General features: G+C 44.7%; 1 protein-coding gene across 1 annotated transcript in view; it reads left to right on the top strand.

Annotated features, from left to right (window-relative positions):
* Nucleotides 1–3207: 3207 nt before the first annotated feature.
* LOC142587921 (glycogen phosphorylase-like) overlaps nt 3208–19051 on the top strand; it is a 59446-nt gene continuing 43602 nt past the window's right edge. The window contains exons 1-2 of the mRNA XM_075699294.1: nt 3208–3733; nt 15615–15716. Of these exons, the coding sequence (XP_075555409.1) occupies nt 3491–3733; nt 15615–15716 (345 nt within the window). The 5' untranslated portion in view covers nt 3208–3490. The remainder of the gene's footprint in view (nt 3734–15614; nt 15717–19051) is intronic.

Here is a 19051-nt window from a genome sequence, read left to right as displayed (position 1 = left end):
GTTCCAACCTTTTTAAAGTGCCTGGCAAAAATTTCAATTATGCAATCAATGGAAAACCCTGCACTGAAAGCAATTAATCAAAGGCTAAAGTGAAGTATCATCAATTGTAATTCAAATTAAAAAAAATTAATCGTCTTAATATGTTGGTATGTTTGTTTATTTACAAGCCTAACAAGCTACAAAAAAAAAATGGAGTATTACATGAGGGGGAATGCAAACAAAGACTTGCAAAAGAAGCAGTGGTTATGTTTTTATGCAGGGTGTTTCTATCCGGTGTTTCTACAAGGGGACAGTAATAGGGACATAAAAAAAATATGGCTGATGATTACGACACTCCCTAAAGCGAAATTTGAGCGCAGCTCGTTGCGCATTTTCGTTTCGCAATAGATTGAGGCAAAGAATTTGCAACCGAAATCGCCACACCGAGGGCAGTGGGCCATTGCCGTCAGCGCCTTATCATTTTGTGAGCCAGCTTCAAAGCAGCCAGTTTCAAAGCAGCTTTGCCTGCTGGTGTCGGTGCTTGCTTTCGTCTGTGCATTTCGTTGTCCTACGTGATAGGGAGTGAAGCAACCATTGTTTTTGGCCCGTACACCCACAATTTTCTATGGTGATAGCAATTACATTGACACTGCAGGTGGTGACATCGACATTTTCTCTCAGTTGTGCTGAACGGCAGCGCCGCATCCGAACAAAGCAACAGCGCAAATGCCCAGTTTAAGCAGCATGCGTGCATTACAATTAGAAAAAAAGGACTACGTGAGACGTATTGTACAGGAAACAACTCAATCAGTGTTTCTGAAGGTGCTCTACAAATCTGTGTCTCACACTGGGGGTCCTCAGCCAATAATTAAAAAGTTGGGTAAGTAAACATAATTAATTAGTGAGTTACGAGGAAAACAAATGATTGTCTGAGTTACTATAAGCTATTCAGAATAGTATGCGTTTTGTTCAATTCGCTTTTGACACACCTTTCATTTTTTAATTCTTTGCTCAAGTTATGTGGGACATGCCGTATATAGTGATTTTGGTGGAAGGAGAAGAGTCGCTGGATTCTGCCTCCCATGTGGGGGCACAGCTTAGTGACTTGGGAGGGTGCGAGAGGGGGTAAGGTTAAGAGGCTTCTCGCGTATTGTCACGACGTCGCCAGCACCACCACGTTATAGTGACGCTTAACCCTCCTTACCTTTGTGAGAAAGGTCAGACATTGCTATAGACCCTGTGGCGGCAGCGGTGAAGGCATAAGCGAAAACCACAGTGTTAGAATAACAATGCCTGCATGTTACGCAATGCTTCGCGCTCGCCTGCGACACTTCCCATGTTTCTCTTCCAAACTCGCTCCGTCGTACCGCGGAGATGCGAAGAGACTCGACGTACCCTGCCCAAATTTTCTGATCCCCGAGACGTTCCCCGAGAAAATTTGGTGAGTGAGTGCGAGTGAGTATTCTCCCACACTACCAATGGTCAGGAGTCCTTGGGCGCCGGCGGCGTCTTCAGCCATCAGGGCTCCTTGAATATCTGTCTTTGCTTAGGTACTACGGAGGAGAAGCTTGTTTGCTCGTTTTGTTTGTCTCCAACAGCAGTGCGCCTCCGTGGGCCAGGGCGCGTGTTTCTATTCACGCCCAAGCCCAGCGCTCGACCGTTGCGCCACCATGCGCCGCTCGCGTGTACCACGTTTCTAGGTACTTTTTCCCCAAAGCGTCACTGCAAGCGCTCCCTAGATCCCTGTAGGTACTTAACGCGGGACTGGGGAGATGTTTTGCCTGGGCGCACAATCTTCTCACCCAGCTTTCGCTAAGAGAAAACAGGTTTTTCAAAACAAGCCGCCTAGGCTGTTTCGAAATAAGAGTTGCGTGCGGAAGCTGACGCAACACTGGACGAAATTTTTCAATTTGGATAATGGGATAAAGGGATATGTGATAAGAAGTTGGTCGTGGTATATGCGAGGCGCTTCGATCTACAAAAGCTGAGATAATTAATCGTGGGGCATGGAGGGTTTCTCGCACCACTAGCCACATTATTGCTGCGCTCATGCTTCCTTGCGTTCTTGACATAACTATCTCTCTTCCAGCAGAAACAATAGCAAGCCGCTGGCGCCATACAGCACGCATATTAAGCGTCCAGGAACAAGAAAAAAAAATCACGCAGAAACTCCTCTGGGAGTTAGACTATGTGTAAGCATTGTGCCACTAGCTGATCTCCGCGCAGCCCGGTATCGGCAATTACTAACGACAGCTCAGTGGCGACACGAACTGGTGCCGACGGTGGCGCAAGGGCATTGACGACGCAAGCAAAGTACTGCAGGTGGAGGCCCGGCTGAGGTGCGCCGATGACGGTTCCGATCATTATATAAGCCGTTATCGCTCTTCAGCGCCTTATTTATCCGCCTGAAACCAGTGGAGACTTTTAGCGTGTCCGCTATTCCGGCAAACGGGGGTGGTTTGGGCGGATTGCCGGATGAGCGGGGGCAACGTGAGCGGCCGGAGCGGTGCAGCCGCCGTGGTGGCGTAGAGCTCAACCAAACAAACACAGAGGTAAAATTACATTAGGCGACTATCTTCTGCTTCACTGCTGGTGCAAATTTTCGTCAGTGGCGCTTGCGCCGCTGTTTAAAATTTACACCAGCAGCTAAGCAGAATGTGGTTGAGCTTTGCGCCAACAGCCGGCGCCACCAATCTGGCCGCTCACGTTTACGCCCCCGTTCACCCGGCAAACCACCGTATCTATAAACGGTGCGGCAAACCGCCCGCGCTTGCCCGAATACTGGACGCACTAAAGTTCTGTTATTGAGCCATGAGCGTTATCAGTCGGCCACTCTGGCAATGCCGCGTGGGCCGCGCAGCTTGAAAGCGATTTGCGATGCCCACAAAACAGTGCCAACAGCTCATATAGCTTCGCGCGCTGTGTTTTTGCCGCTTACATAGTCTTAAAGAGACGCGCGCCCGTTTGACTTCAAAGCGATTTGCGAAAGTTGCAGAATGAGGCGTTAACTGAGAGCACCGCCAGCTAGCACTGTGTTTTCGCCGCAACCAAATACATAGAAGGGTCTAGGGCGCGTGTCTTGGCGCTTCGGCGAAAAAGTACCTAGAAATAGGGTGCGTGCGGGCGGCGCATGGCGTCGCAGCGATCGAGCGCTGGGCTTGGGAGCAAATAGAAACTCGCGGACGGCGGGGGGGGGGGGGGGGGGGCAATGACCGGGGTGTCTCCTGCGCTTTCCTTTCTCCATGCTAAAGAGCGACCAAGGTCGGAGCGACTGCGAAAGCCGACGCAATCCGAACAAAAGCCCGCGCCGCGGCTGTCGTCTGCGGCTGCGCGACCTTCGAGCGGTAGCGACGGTTCTCGAAAAGAGAGCTCCCTCTTCGCCGGCGCTTGAGTCGCTCATAAACAGCTGATTGCGCCAGTAACGCCGTACACTGCAGCGCTGTCGTAACCTGCAGTCTAGAAAAATTTCCAAACCGCCGCAGCGACTACCAAGGCGAAGAGAGCGAACCCGATGTCGCGCCCGACTACCGACTCGGAGCGGCGAAAGCAGATCAGCGTGCGAGGCATCGCTCAGGTCGAAAATGTAGCCAACGTGAAGAACGCCTTCAACCGGCACGTCCACTACACGCTGGTCAAAGACCGCAATGTGGCTACGCCTAGGGACTACTACTTTTCCCTGGCCTACACCGTCAAGGACCACCTGGTCGGCCGATGGATCCGCACGCAACAGAGCTACTACGAGAAGGACCCCAAGGTGGGTAAACACGTACGCGCCTCTGCATCGGCTGGCCCGCATTTTCAATTCGCACATTCCGTTGTTGTTCTTCAGACCTACAGTGGTCGCAACTATTCTTTGTCTTTGCTTCCCATTCCGTCTTTGCATTGTCGCGTGTTTTGAAAAAACACCGGCGGAAACGAACTGCACAGAATTAATACGTCATGCAGCTGTCAGCCAGCTAGCGCGCGATGCAGTGCAGCGCTGCATGAAAGAAAAGGAGCGGCCGCGGATATTCGGGTTTTCGGCGCGTTGTATTCGGCCCCCGTGTATTTTTGCGCAAAGTGGTCGTCTGCATGCAGACGAATGCGCCATATATACGTATGTGGCGCATTCTCTCTTCCCCATATCTTGTTCGCATTGGAGATATGAATTGGTTAGCATTAGATGAAGAAAATAAATAAATTAAAGGAAAAGGAGTAAACGAGTGTTATAGGCGCGCGTGTCGGTTGAATTGGTTGCCGCGATCAGAACAGAAATTTGGAGGACGCTTAACGCGATAGCGTTCAAAGACCCGCTTTCCATGCTTATTCCCGGCAACTGCATGCTTATATATATATGTAACCGTAACGTTTACCGCGAAGAGCTGGCTGCGAACGCTGTCCGCGAAGGCGAGCTTTCTGGTAGAAACGCGGAGGCCTCTTGCGTGAGTCGATCTCGCTGTTATTGTTTCTCACTTCATATTTCAATCTGAGAAGGGCTACCATATACATATATGCGCGCGCTGTTGGTGTACGTTTTTTTTTTCCATATTTTTGTGGGCTCCCGCTCTCAAAATTCCGAGGAATAAAACTTTGTAAAGAATGAAAGACAAGGCATGAGCAACTTTAGTGGTGAGGAGTGGTTGGGTATTCGTGGTTCGGAATTCGGTTCAAAATTCTTTTTGCCGATGGCGACGTCCGACGTCGTACGCCGACGCGGTTGTACGCCTGGGGGAGGGGGGGGGGAGGAGGGCGTTCGGCCGCAAAAATTTTTCAAATGGGCTCATCAATAGCCGAGATAGAAATGTTTCAGTGACGCGAACCCATGATTTTAGAAGGCGAGCTACACTGCATAGCAAGACATTCTCTCCACTCGCCCCGTCTAAACTCTGCAAGCGAAATTCCTTCCCGGCGTACCGGACCTCGAGCATCACGTGACGGGTACGTCACGACCGGGCGCCCTGCCTTATATCATTTGTTTTTCTCCTCATTCTTTTTTCTTCTTTTTTTTTTTTTTGTGGTGCTGCGCACTTACGCTCACGGCGTTGCGCGTGAGCTGTTGTGATGTCTCTTTTCGCGCAGCGCACGATTTTGCGTGCTGTGCACAAGGGCACATATGACTAGCAATATAATTCAGTGCTACACAAATACTCGAGGCAGAACAAGCGGATCGCAGAGCATGATCACACGCTGGAACACGATAGAAAATGGCATTGTATTAATGGTACCTGCGCACATGACTGCATGACCGTGGGAACAAGCAGACGAAACAGAAGTACACCTCTCTTGCTTCGGTGCGAAATAAAACAAAAAACATGCAGACATATCCACTTACGTGTTTCATTATTTCTCTAAACTTCAATTCCTCAATTCAAGCAACAGATCACACAGATAGCAGATGTTGCCTTGAATAATTCTCGAAGTCGCGTGTCACACTGCGAAGTCACACTGCGGACACAACTCTGTAGGCGCAGGTACACGACTACGTCACCATCTGGCTTGGAGTGCGATTGCTGCGAAGGAAAGGGGTACTGGCGTTCGGATTGAAATTTCAGACCTTTCTGCAGCTCCTAGTGATGTAATTCTTCGCAAGCATGATCGTTAGCGTGCATTGTATGCTCTGCGCTCGTCAGCTCAATATGGCCCGACCTGGTGAGGGGCCTTTAAAACAAGAGTGGCGCAGGGTGCATCTCGCTGCACGCATGCACGCTCACTTGAGTTCCGTTTCAACGAAGAAAATCCTCGATGCCCTGCACGCTGTCCAATGGCGTCTTTCATACTGCCGTATATGCTGTTAATACCGTCCGGCCGATTCATGGGCATCGTGCAACGGTCGTACATAATTCGATAAGACACCCTTTGTTTTTTGCCAGGCCGGGGAACGTCCCCGTGTGTGTGTAGCAGGTCGAATTCATATTTGGACTGCGGAAGGCGACCCGATAAGGTTATGGGGCTGTATAGCTGCGTGCAGTTGTGTGCGTGTGCTCTGTATTTCCCTTTATGCACCACTACAGCGGCAGTCCCGATCACTCTTATTAGTGGGCGCGATTATTTGACATTCAACACGAGCAGACCCTGCCATGAAGTCCAGCGGCAGAATTGAGTGTAGTGAACCAAGCGGTTGGTGTGAAAACCTGAACCAAACTTCCAATTTCGGTATTGGGCGGGCGCGTTTTGAACACTAGCTGGTACGCATTACACCAGCTACGCTGATCGGCGCGGCATTTGTTTTTGCTTCTACTGCTGAACCGTGTGCTGTTTTGGTGATAATTCCCCTCCCCCTTTTTTTTTAGTAAGATAAATAAGATTGTGAGCTATCTTAACAAGCTTCCATCAAATTTGTCCTCTGTGCAACATGCAATTTCATAAAGTAGACGCAAGACACCTTGTGAAATGAGGAAGTGTTTATTTTGCTCCGTATAAATGCTCTTTCCGGGCTACTGGTGTTTCCGGGCAACTCGGCCATCGCAATGGCCGAGTTGCTTTTCGCTAACTGCATCACAAAGCCAGGTGCGGCCAACCTGCCGCAATAGTCCAAAAGTACCTCAAAGAGTGAAAAAAAACATAGTTACAATAATCCTGGGGGTTAGAGAAAGCATCATAAACATGTCCCAGAAAGATTCAGTATACCCACCAAGCTTACTGCTCCACAACAACACAGCTGTCTTTTGCTAACTGCCTAACAACTCGACTGGTGCAGCCGCGTGCCCTAGGCCTAAATTGCTTGAAGTGCAGTGCAGACTGTCAAACAAAATTTCTCACCTTGTTGTAGTTTGACAGCGCACTGGTTCCATGTGAAAGTGCAATAGGAATGCATAATATGCTGAGCGCCCAAGAGACCAGAGCCACATAAAAAGATCGGAGAACACCTAAGCATTTCTTAAGAATTGTGAATGTGACAGCATTAGTGTTCAGTTGAATGCCACTAAGTGGTCCTTTGAGTAGGCAAGCAAGCTCATTGAGACGCTTCTGTTTCTTTTCCTTTTGTCACGACAAACATGCTCAAGAATTGTCATTATGGGGCTTCCTAAAAAAACTTGTCGACACTTTCATTCTTAAAAGCTAGATGCACTCTGCAATATTTGTTTGGCGTTGATCGAATGTTGCTAAATATAGCAGTTTTATATAACATTTTCCCTAAACCTATATATCGAAAGCCGTACCTGTCTTTATTTGGTCAAGATGTTCTTTGCCGTGTCCGTAGAATGTGTTTGACGTCAGCAGCAAATACATTTTTCTTTAAACTGCACACTTCCACTCTGCCTGTTTAGGCATGGCTTCATAAAAAGGTATTATATATGTACCCTGAAATGCAAATTGTAGACTTTGCAACCAACCTGAGTCAATAGAACATTACTTTATTCTTTATTGTGAAGCGTCTTATTTTTGGGGCATCTTACAAAAGATATTTTACATAGAAATATCAAAAAATAATTTCGTCTCATATCTTGCAGTATCCGGTTACTTTCTTTCAAAAACACAATCAGTAATACACCATATGATTCGTTCATGTTATTAGGACTCTATTCGTTATGGAGAAGCCACATGGTGGTCAACAGACGTGCTGAGCCACCTTGCACGGCAAGGTATGTCTTTCGAGAAGAGTCTGCTAAAGTGCGTGGTGTGGTTGGAACCTTTGATCCCATTCCTGAGTGGATTTCGCTTCTGGATGCTTGCATTTGTTCGCCTGGTTTTTGAAATTTCATTGAACTGCGTAGCATGTGTGCATTTGTTTTTCATGCATGTCTAGTTAAATGTAATGTAACTGATTTTTGCATGACACACTCGTAATTCTATGCAATAAACAGAAAAGAGAAAGGGCTGGTTTAGCCCAGTGGTAAGACACTCAACTTCTGAATGTGGGATCATAGGTTCGAAACTCACTACCGCCAAGGTTGTTTCTTCTTCAATTGTTTTTTTTTACATTAATTTTTTCTAGCAATTACTAAGGTGAGAACGCAGGTGACAGACAGCTTGCGCAGTCAGGGAATCCACGGTTAACTTGGGCTTCTGAGAGCAAGAGATACGTGGCGTAGCAATGATGCCCTCTCTGCTCACGCAACACTGGTGTGGCAGAAGGCGTTCCCTACACTATATTGTTACCGTTTACCTGCTCTGCTCCATCGAGGAGCGCACGTGACATAGTTGCAGCCAATCGGAATTTAGGTGCCGTTTCGCTGCTACAGACGCCGGCTTTTTCGCTTAAAGGGCCATTTGATGCTTTTACTTCAAAAAGACGGGACCTCAAACAGGCGAAAGCTTACCTGCACAGCTGTTCTCGCTCGCTTCGGTGGCATGTCTGGCACATGGCGCATGCATCTGGTGCCTCTGAAATGTTATTTGCTTTGCGCTAGGGAAATACAAGAAAAATAAGTCGCGAAGTATAAGTTCATTTGTACGCAAGACTTAGTTTTAGTGGGAAAGAATAAAACAATGTTAACATCATTCCACATTCTTTTTTGCCCAATGCTCAAGTCACCTAACGGCTGGTGTGAATACTAGTGTAACGTGTTTCCTGTTGCCACTTTTCACCAAGTGTCCGCTGTTGGTCGTCTTCCATAATTCGCTATACCCATAGTAGTGAAATCGCCTTCTTGTACACCGTGTGCTACCGAGTTGGTTGAATCATGGTGAACGGCAGACAGAAAATGCGAATTGCACATGCTGCGTTTGACCTCTGTCTAACCTACACGAGTGATGCGCACTCCAGACAGTGCTTGCGAATAGCTTGTGGGTTGCGAGACGGGCTGATATGTAAACCATTTTCAGCACGCGATGGGACGGTTTGGACGCGGAAGTCTTTGGCGACGGACTTTGCGCTACGTGCGCGCAAATAAAGCGTGTCACGAGAACAACTATTGTTTCTTCATGCGATGATCACACGCTTAGCATCAACAACGATTTGAATAAATGCTCTGTCGATTGTGGCGCAAGCCCAACAGATTGAGCTACAAGTTGCGTGAGGTTGACTTTTCTGCCATTTCCCAATGTCCTGCTGGGAAGTCGACGTGATATGTTTTGGTCTATCTGTATATCTTTTGCGTCGAGTGCTTCGTGACAGCAGTCCTGACCCTGTTAGACAGCTATGTTATTTACGGTTGCACTTTCAGATGTTCTCAAAAACCCGCACTATGTTGGCTATACTTTGTTAATTAATATACACTTCCCTAGGGGGAGCAATTGTTCTTAAAACTTTTTGTGCGCAAACAAACAGGGACAAAGAATAGAAGAAACACAAGGACGAGCGCTTCCTTGTGTTTCTTCTATTCTTTGTCCCTGTTTGTTTGCTCACAAAAAGTTTTAAGATGAATCTGTTCCAACTAAGCTGACTCGCAGTTAAGCAATTGTTCATTTCTTAACCAGCATTGTGTATACACGAGATCGATACTGTGGGAAAAAAAACTACTGCTGTTCGTACCTATATAGAACACCTGTGCTCAGCTAGACTTTTTAGTTAGTGCAGTATGCTTTAATCTACAGCAATGTTTTAACATATCTTAAGAAATGAAAAATGAACATTCGTTTCTAATGCAAACATTGCAGAAGTAAACATTTAATTTTTTCTGCGTGTGTGCATAAAGTTTGTGCATTTATTTACATGTTTACCTCATATAATGTGAGAAGCAAATGCGAAAGCTCCCGGAACATCTGTCTCGGCATCTCGTATCTTGGTGTCACCTGATACATTCTGGTGCTCCTTCAGATTTTGTCCCCCAAATAAATCTTGTATCGTGTGATTCCTCCATTGTTTATCAATTGATGCCTCCAGACAAACAAGAAAACGAACTGAGCTTCTTGCATGTCTTGGCTCTTTGTGCCATGCGCCTTTATCCTGTTTGTGTTTATCCCGATTTTATGTGTCCCAAGGCTCCTTCTGTCATGAAGCCAACTTCCTGCCTCCAAGGCATTTTTGCAACAAGGTTTTTATCTGTACATAGCTGTGCCTGTTGCGCCAACATCGGGCCACTCCGAGCAATGCTGGGTCGGGCCGTCTCTGGGAGCTTTCTGTAGTTCTGGCGTCCTGCCCACTTACGGCACTTGGCCACCACTGCCTGCTTCCAACCTTTCAATTAGACTGTTTGATTCGATTACAGCATGTTTGGTGCAGCTGTGCCGCTGTTGCACGGAGTTCAGATGAGGCACGCCATGTGGGTGCGAGGCGAGTGTATAGTTGGTTTTGCCACCAGCCCACCCTTATCATGGTGCCTATTTGGGATGAGCTTGGCAGGAACGAGGGAGTTTTCTAGAGGCCAGTCTTATGAAGAAGCCGAGGCGAGGGTCGGCCATAAGCAGAGGGTAAAAAAAAAGAAGCGAACGAGCCTTAATGGGCTTTCGTTGAAAATGGAGGGGGCAAGGATGTCATCAAAGCCTCTCTCGGGCGTCAGTGGGGAGCTCTGTTGTGATAACGGCCATTAATATAGCTGCAGCAGTGGTTGGACACCACTCAGTGGATTCTTTCGTTGCTTTACGTAGAAAAAAAGTTGGGAGTGGAGACGTGGATACAAGAGAAGGAAACGGAGAACAGCGTTTGTTTTAGCCGTCTTTCTCTCGTGTCTGTGTTTGCACGCCTAACTTTTTTTTCTAACATAATTCGCACCAGTCAAGCTCAATTTTCTCTCATTCTAGGCTTTGCCTAATGCTTGCTCAATGAGCAAATTAGTTTTACAGGAATCTGCAGGAAGAAACAGGTTTCACGAAAAAGGAAAATTGTCACCTATCTGAATCTGGTGCGAACCTACAAAGGAAAGCTATGCAGGTTTCTCGGAAAGCTTCGTAGTTTAAGGAAAATTTGTCCGGGTTTCGAACTGAGGACCAGTTTCTTCCAGGGGCATTTGCTCTGCTACGTGAGCTAACCAGAAGGCCGAATTAATCAACTTGTAGTGTACGAGCACTAAATGTAGCAAATCTGTTTGGCAGAAATCCACAGGTTGAACGAAGTTCCTTGGAAGTTTTTTTGGTGGATTACAATTATTTTCCTTGATCAGTGAGACTAACAACATCCTTTAATATCTCGTGTCATCTCGCATGCCCAAAATACTGACTTGCAAAATTGTGTCCCTTCCTCCCTATTTCATTTTTTTTCTTTTTCTTGTTACTAACTTTACACATTGATACAAAAAATGCCAACCTCTGTAAAGCTGTCTAGAGCTCATCATCAACTGGTGCAGTGACAAAATTTAACTCATTATGAGTAGCTTTCAGCAGTAGGCCAGTTCTGTTCATTCTCATGCCATTTTTTCAAAAAATACTGATAAATGTGCACTTATTCGCAGAGTGTGTTACAGAATTGTTTCTGTTAAGTTTGATACATCTAATGGCTTCAACAGAAATGACAACTCAGTATAGCCTGCATCAACTGCTATGGCGCGCATTTATGAAACATATCTGATATCACTCAGTCCATTGCCCATAGTTGGCTTGGGATGTTTTTGTGCATATTCACCGAGATATAACCTGCTATAGTTTTTTTTGTGTGTGTGTACATATTCAGGCATGGGGGGCGGGGGGGGGGGGGGGGGGCTCCAGCTCAGGTTGCTACAGTCTACAGTGCTAATGTAATGTTACTTTGTATTGCATTAATAACTGTATTCTGCCCCCTGCCCTGCAGCATGGCTCCCCAAATTAAAATATGTGCATGAAGATTTTAAAGAAAACTAACCCACAAGTAGTAGAAGCGCCTTTTAGTTTGCTTCTTGCACCAGTCATCTACTCCACTCCGTCAGCTATATCTCGTATTACTTTTTCCTATCGTATGTACTGCATACATATGCCAAACTATTTTCAGCTCCTACAAGTATGGACAGCAGGAAATGGTGATAAAGAAACATAAATTGGACGATGACAATGCTGGATTAAGTGGCAAATTTCATTTTTTAAATGTGCATTTAAGAGCGATTGGACAAGTCAGTTGTTCTCTTCAGGCTTCTCTTCAGTCTAAGCCTATGCAGTATTTAAGTTAGCATTCTATCGGTGCATTTACCAGCAAAATGATTAGCCTACTTAAACATGCATCACACTGGGTGAACAGCAGTGTAACCCAGACTCAAGAAACCAAGATAATTTCACTTATTTTACCATTCTTGAACACACAAACACACACAATCAATAGGGTGTTATAAAAGGGAGTGGTAATAACAAATAGAAAAAAAAAACACAAGAAAATACTAGGTAACATATTCAAGCACATTTTTAATGTCACTGGAGTCCGTAATAGATACAATGGAGAGTGGTGCCAGTCATCACAAGTTTGAGGAATTTCCAGCTAAAAGGGCTAATTACAGTTGGAAACCTGGCTGGGAAGACCATCTTCCAGCTGGAAATTCATAGCCCATTTTTATGTGGGAACTAGTCTAGCTTCAAGTTCTATTTAACAGTTGGCCATATGTGGAAGGAAATGGCTCCTCGAAATTTGAGTGTTGTATGAGTTCTTCGTTTTTGTTCTGTTTTTGATGTACCAAAGATAGTTTGTTTCTAGGTGACATTTTATAGCTGAAGTACGGCGACAAAGAAGCCCTTTTGGAGGCTTAGAAAGGGCTATGACAAACAGCCTACAAGTGCTTTCTTTCAAAGCCTTTCTTTTTATATCCTGTATGTGCTTGGTGACAGTGGTCAAGAACCCAAACTGTAGCTGTTCTTTTGGCTGAGCTGGGAAAGGCAAGTAATGGCATAGGAACGATGCCAGGAAAATGACAGATGCGATTTATGAGTCCATTGACTTGAGCATGTACCCTTCGCTTTCTGATCATAAGCCAGAAGGGTGTTTGGCTTGATCTCATGTTCACAAGACACAAAATTTTCTTTTACACCATAGCTGCTATGGGCTTAGTCCTGCCACTTGTGCCACCATCTATTGCAATAATCCCAAAATGCTTTGCGAGAAGTGTATAAAAAAATCAAGAAAAACATTTGAAAGTACCCGGACTAGCTTCAAACTTCAGTCCCTATAGAGTTGGCAGTCAGAGGTTTTAGCTCTCAGCCACTCAAATGATGCCATAGCAAAGAAAAATGCTTCACCTGTGGAGTGCTGTTAAGCGACTAGCTACTGTTAAGTAGCTACTATAACTGGCTGGTGTCATGCTCTGAAAATTACCTACAAACTACCACCAAGCTGAAAGAACTTAAATGAGGCCAGTGGTAGAATGCCAAAGGTAGGATAGGAAAGAGGAGCAAAACATATGGTAGCTGTATCTCTCCACCTCACCACCAGGGAGCACCAGCTGCAAAATGAATGAAGCTTTTTGCTTCTTCCTCTTGACAGAAGATTGCTGTGCACATCTGTGAATGTTCACTCCAATTGACACCGCACAAAACTTTACAAGACTTGCTGCACCTAATACTGCACCTCCACTGATGCTACAACAAAGAGAGTAATTCACCTAGAGAGGCTCTGATTGGCTGATGCCATATGATCTGCAGCTGATCTATAAATCAGCACCAAGGTGAAAGAATGTAAACAAACCCAGGAGTCGGAAGCTAAAGGTTATGAAAGAGAAGGGAGAAGCTGGTGCCTCCACTTTTTTCACCACCGGGGAGTACCAGTTTCACAGGCACGGATTGTCTACATAAAAGTAGGGATGTGACGGCTTGGAAAAAAAAACATTTTCCCAGGCATAAAAAGAAAAAAAAAAGAGTTCATTTTATCGAATAAAGTATAGTGCATTGAAGTAAATTGTGCAAACATTAAGTTAGCAGCACTTTGTAGGCATAAAGATTTAGGTGACATAATTCCATCCAGTTTGAGTAACATTAATGGGTAGCACTGTGCTGCATTTCCATTATTTGTTACTCAGAGAGGCAACCTCTACATAAATCACCTATTGCAGCACACAGGATTCAGCCTTTTACATCAAAAGGACAGTCCTAGTAATGAGCTAATTCATAATGATCCAGAAAAAAATGGCTTTGAAAGCTTCTCAGGCATCTTGCCTTGTCTGTCCATGGATGTCTGGGTGTTTATGCAGATCAGAATTAATTTTTGAAGGAATACTGAGAGAAAAGTTTTGTTTTATGTAACGACCAGATAAGGAGCAACACCGACTTCGTGAACGAGCAAAAAGAAGAGGGACAGAGCAGAGAAGAAAACGAAGTAGCAATCTTTACAATCACGAGAAGAAATCGTAAAGGGATTGGAAAGTCGATTTTCTTCAGTTTCGCCAAATTGTTCTAGCTTACGAAGTGCATTAGTTGATTTTGCAGAAATAACCATGTTAAAATTGGCTGAAATTAAAAATTCAAGTGATTGACATGATTGTTTACTCGAAAACATGTGACAACCACTGCTCGCTCTTGCCAAAGGCGTTAAATGCATTAAGTGACGCCAGACTGAAGATGTCAAGGGGATGCCGGTATAACAAAAAGAAAAAAAAAAAATGGAGCAAGGTTGATTTCGTGAATGAGAAGACGAAATAGGAACAGGGCAGAGAAGATGAAGTAGCAATCTCTACGACTGTTAAAGATGGCAGAATAAATGGAACATTATGTTTTATTTGCTCATTGGACAGTTGCCAACACAGTAATTATGCTATACAGTGTCGATTGCGAGAGATCACAGCAAATAATTATGTTAATTAAGGTGATCATAAAAGCAGCACCATAATGGAAGAATATATTGATCTATACCAGCAGTGCACAGCTAGGCCACTGTTGTGCTCATTCCTGAACAAAACATAGTTTTAGCTTGTCCATAAATCTATTGCCAATCGCAGAATTATGAAGACATAAACCTGAGCCGCAACAATAATGATGCTATCCTGTGAAGGTTTTTGTTCAACCCGAGTGCATAAAAGTGTTATTGTAATTAAAGGCTATCTGCTACTTAGCTGTTGATATAAAGGAAGCAGCAGCAACATAATTGTTCAACTACAGTGGCTGTTTTCTTTTCATTGACAAGGATGGCATGAAGCATAGACCCGTTTCTGACAGTTTGTAGTTGAACAAAGAGCTTAAAGATGGCACTACTAGCGCTGCTGCTGCAGTCCACATCTGCAGTATATTGGTGTTCTGTAAAGTGCCATACTAAATCTCGCTTGTGAAGTCGGTGAAACAATGCATCGTTCATGCTCAAATTTTGCACAGATGCAAAGTTTCACAATGTTTTTTTTTTTTTCAATACTGCATATGATGCATTACTTTCTTGCTTAATCAACAATAATTGGAAATATGCAAAGCCAGAGAAAAAGGATAAATTTTCTCTGCAGTAGAGCAGTGGCAGACATCTGTTGCCTGTTTCTGCAAGACAGTGTGTATAATGTTTTTCCCTGAGAAAGGATGTATGGCACCACCATTCCTTTCACAGAGACTGCGTCTGCGGCTATACGCTGTTGTAAATGGCATGTAGTTATTTATTTCGGAGGAAACAGACAAGCTTACTGCACTTAAACTTGGTATCAAACGAAATACACCACAATATAGTAATACTTCTATCCAAAACATGAGAGTGAGAAGTTTATCGTGAAGTGCTAGCCAGCTGCACCCAGTTCAATTACTTAAAGAAAATTTGTTAGTCCACCATGACAAGGTTTTCAGTTTCCTTGAGATGCGCATGCACACGCACACACACACACACATCCCTGGTTGCGTTATTGACTGTGCGGAGTGAGTGATGAACCTGCCATGGTGTAATGCTAAAGCGTGGCTAATTTGGGCTTTTTTTTTTTCAGCGGGTGTACTACCTCTCTTTGGAGTACTACATGGGCCGTTCTCTCACCAACACCATGATGAACCTCGGCATCCAGAATGCCTGCGATGAGGCCCTCTATCAGGTGCGTAGAGAAACGGCGACTCCACAGCATTTCTCACGCTGGCTAGAAAGCAAAGCGCCTCCAGCTGTTCGACCTAGGCGCAGTCACTTTTTTTCAATCCTGCTACATTTCTTGGGTTTCCAATGAATATGATTTACCTTTCACGTTTGTTTTGGGGTGAAAGTATACGCCGCTTGTTTTCAAGCTGTGGCCACCGCTCTCATTGAAGGTCAACAACTAAAATTTGTCAAAGGCCTAATTTCTGATAATGCAGACACTGAAGTTTTCATGCAATATCTTGTAATGTGAGCGGATGCATCGCAGATGTTTCAGGCGTTCTAAGGCGAAAGCTTCAGATCTCTATTTCAAGGTTGCTTTGTGACATACAAAAAATTGGAGCACTCATGCCACTGCTCGGGCGTTCGTCGTCATCATCTTCCACATCGCTGCCATATCGATGCCGCTAAAGGCACAGGTAATTAATATAGAGGTAACCAAGGCACTCGAACCCATGACCTTTGGTGAGAATCAAACCGACAACATAGGTGTTAATTAGGGTGAAGTTGATTAAGGCACTCGAACCCACGACCTTTGGTGGAAGCCCAAACCATGACCTTTGGTGTTACGTGTAGGGTGAAGTTGATTAGGGCATAGTTAATTAATGTAGCTTTAATTATGCTACTTGCACCCATGACCTTTAGTGGGAGAAAACAAGTTATAAGAAGTAACAGTGCATTTGAATGAGAATGTTAATTTAATGGATGTCTCTTGAGCATGCAGGCTTTTGCCTTCACCCTCTTTGGCATACGATAATGTGACCGTGGATTTTTAGCAGCATGACCACCATCTTTAGTACCCATTAGTGCCTTCATTCATTTTAGCATAGTGTGATTTCGGTTCATTGATAAACAATTATCGAGTCCTAAGTAAATGCTGTTATGTAATTTTCGACATTGCGGAAAGTTAGTGCAGGGACTTCAAGTTGGAATCTGTCAGCTTTTAGGCTTTTTTTTTCTTTTTCTGCCTTATTGGACCTCTTTTCATTATAAGAATGGCCTTTATGCCAATGTTAAATTGTAATTTAGCAATTCAGATTAATATTGTTTAGTGTGTGTACAACTGTGCTGCTGCTTTACAATACCGTGATCTTACGCTGTGCACGGCAGTCGCATTCTGATGGGGGCGAAATGCAAATACACCCGTGTACTTAGATTTAGGTGCATGTTAAGAACCCCAGGTGGTACAAATTTCCGGAGTCCCCCACTACGGCGTGCCTCATAATCAGAAAGTGATTTTGGCCCATAAAAGTCCATAATTAATTTTTCTTTAACTTGCGCTGCGTCCACAGCGCAATGCACCTCACCCCTCCAATGTTGGTTCTTCTTGACCTCAGGATTAGGACAGGAGTGCCTCTCCTACAAACTGATAACGGTCAGTTTGACCTCCATGGGCTCTCAAGGCATAAACAGGCTCTTTCTCTAAAAAGCTGCATTGATAACATTCGGTGATAAGCTTTCCAGAAAGATGCATGAGGATGTGTTGTGTGCCACTCCACATGCAAAGCAGTGTCAAGACTGATGAGCTCTGCTGCGCGGAGACAGCACTTAACATAATCACAATCCTCAGTCTGTTTGCAGACTTGGCAGGGTCGGGCACTCATAAACATTGAACCAGGTTTGAGTTGGTAAACAAGCTTCTGAACCAGTGAGACTTTCTCGAGGGAAGCGTCGTATAGATAAGAAATGAGCTTCAGCAGTCAAGGTAGCTGTTGAGTGTGTAGACTTCTTGGTACCTCTTGTCGGGCAGGGTTGTAACTGGGTGCATACAATGCGGAGCCTCTTCCAGGCACAACCTTCTGCTTGTATGCTCAAGGCTTTATAGATAAGCAAGGCTAAAAGGTAGGCATTCTCGAGCCCATATAGGAATTGCACATATTTTTGTTTGAATTATCCCCATTTTAAGGAAACACAATGTTGAATGCAAGAACACTCATGCACTGAAATTTAGGCAAACATTAACCACCCCTCTTTCTATGGCACCCATCATTGCTCACTGCACAGTTTCAGGACAGTAAATGGCATAATTTAATTTTTGTCTGTCATGAACACAAAACCAAGTCATTGGCATGATATTCTAGTTGGCGCCCAACATTGTATTAGTCCAAGCATGATAACTGAGCATATTTGAACTATCCCCACCTCATGAATGTCCTTTCATCAGCTGTTAATGACTGAATTACCTTACTTTTGGGCAACCAAAGCGTTTGAATTAAATTGAAATAACAGATATATTTGAATTGAGCAATGTCCAAATTCATCATAAAGGCAGTATGCCAAAAAAATCAGGAGATTTTGTTTAATTAACGAGCATTTGAAATTGGCTGAGCTTGAATTCTCGCAAGTTTACCATGTGCACAATTCCACGAAATTAAATTGTCATTCAAGAATGCTGTCCTTAATGAAGGATATTAGCAAAACAAAGCGTTCATTTTGTTGCTTCCACCGCAGTCTAGAGTAGTGCATTTCTGCATTGGCTGCGGTGTCAGTGGTGGGAATGTAACAGAGCAATTAATTCACCGTCGGAGAGACCAGCTGTACACTAGAGCATCTATCACTACCCATGTGTTCGATTTGAGACCTTAAGTTCAATTGGTCTAAGACCTAAATTCTGAGTTCTTGCATCCAAAAACAGTGACCCAATTATAAGATGCTGTAGTGAGAGAAGCCATCATGGCCGGAGTCAAACCCATGACCTCGAGCTCAGTAGTGCAACGCCGTAGCCAATAAGCTACCCCCTCGGGTATTATTTGGGTCCTGGGATTGTGAGTAATTATAGGCTCTAGTGTGCAGATGTCTTTACTTTGCATGTAACTTCAAAAACGCGCACAGACTAAAATGTGGGAAGATTTTCATTTCGCCAATTACTGGTCTCCTCATATAGTTAGCTGTGTTCGTCATACTTTCGTATGTTTTATGTTTTGTTATGTAACTGTTTTGGATGGTTAGAGGGTCTCTAGAGATGTGTAGCTTGTTTGGCTGTGAAAACGGTGAAACAAGTGGATGCACAGTCAATGCTATGCTCAAACGCCTTGTTGGCCGAGCAAGGGCAGCATTCTGCCTTCTGCTGCTGTCATGAGCATTGTGCCCGTGCACGCTATAATCCCACTAGCGTTCCTGCTGAGCTGCTGTGTGCATGCTCCGGTCTGAACAGTAAACGTCAGGCCAATGTAATTTAATGTTTCACTGGACATCAGTGGTTTCCCGTTTGTCTGAATTCATACATCGTTGAGGCACGATGCCTGCAATGGCAGTGCTCAACATGCCAATGTTGTGACTTGGGAGACACCTGGTAGCCGC

This window comes from Dermacentor variabilis, chromosome 7, assembly GCF_050947875.1.
Source record: "Dermacentor variabilis isolate Ectoservices chromosome 7, ASM5094787v1, whole genome shotgun sequence".
Classification (NCBI taxonomy): Eukaryota; Metazoa; Arthropoda; class Arachnida; order Ixodida; family Ixodidae; genus Dermacentor; species Dermacentor variabilis.
This window is presented reverse-complemented; position numbering and strand designations above follow the sequence as displayed.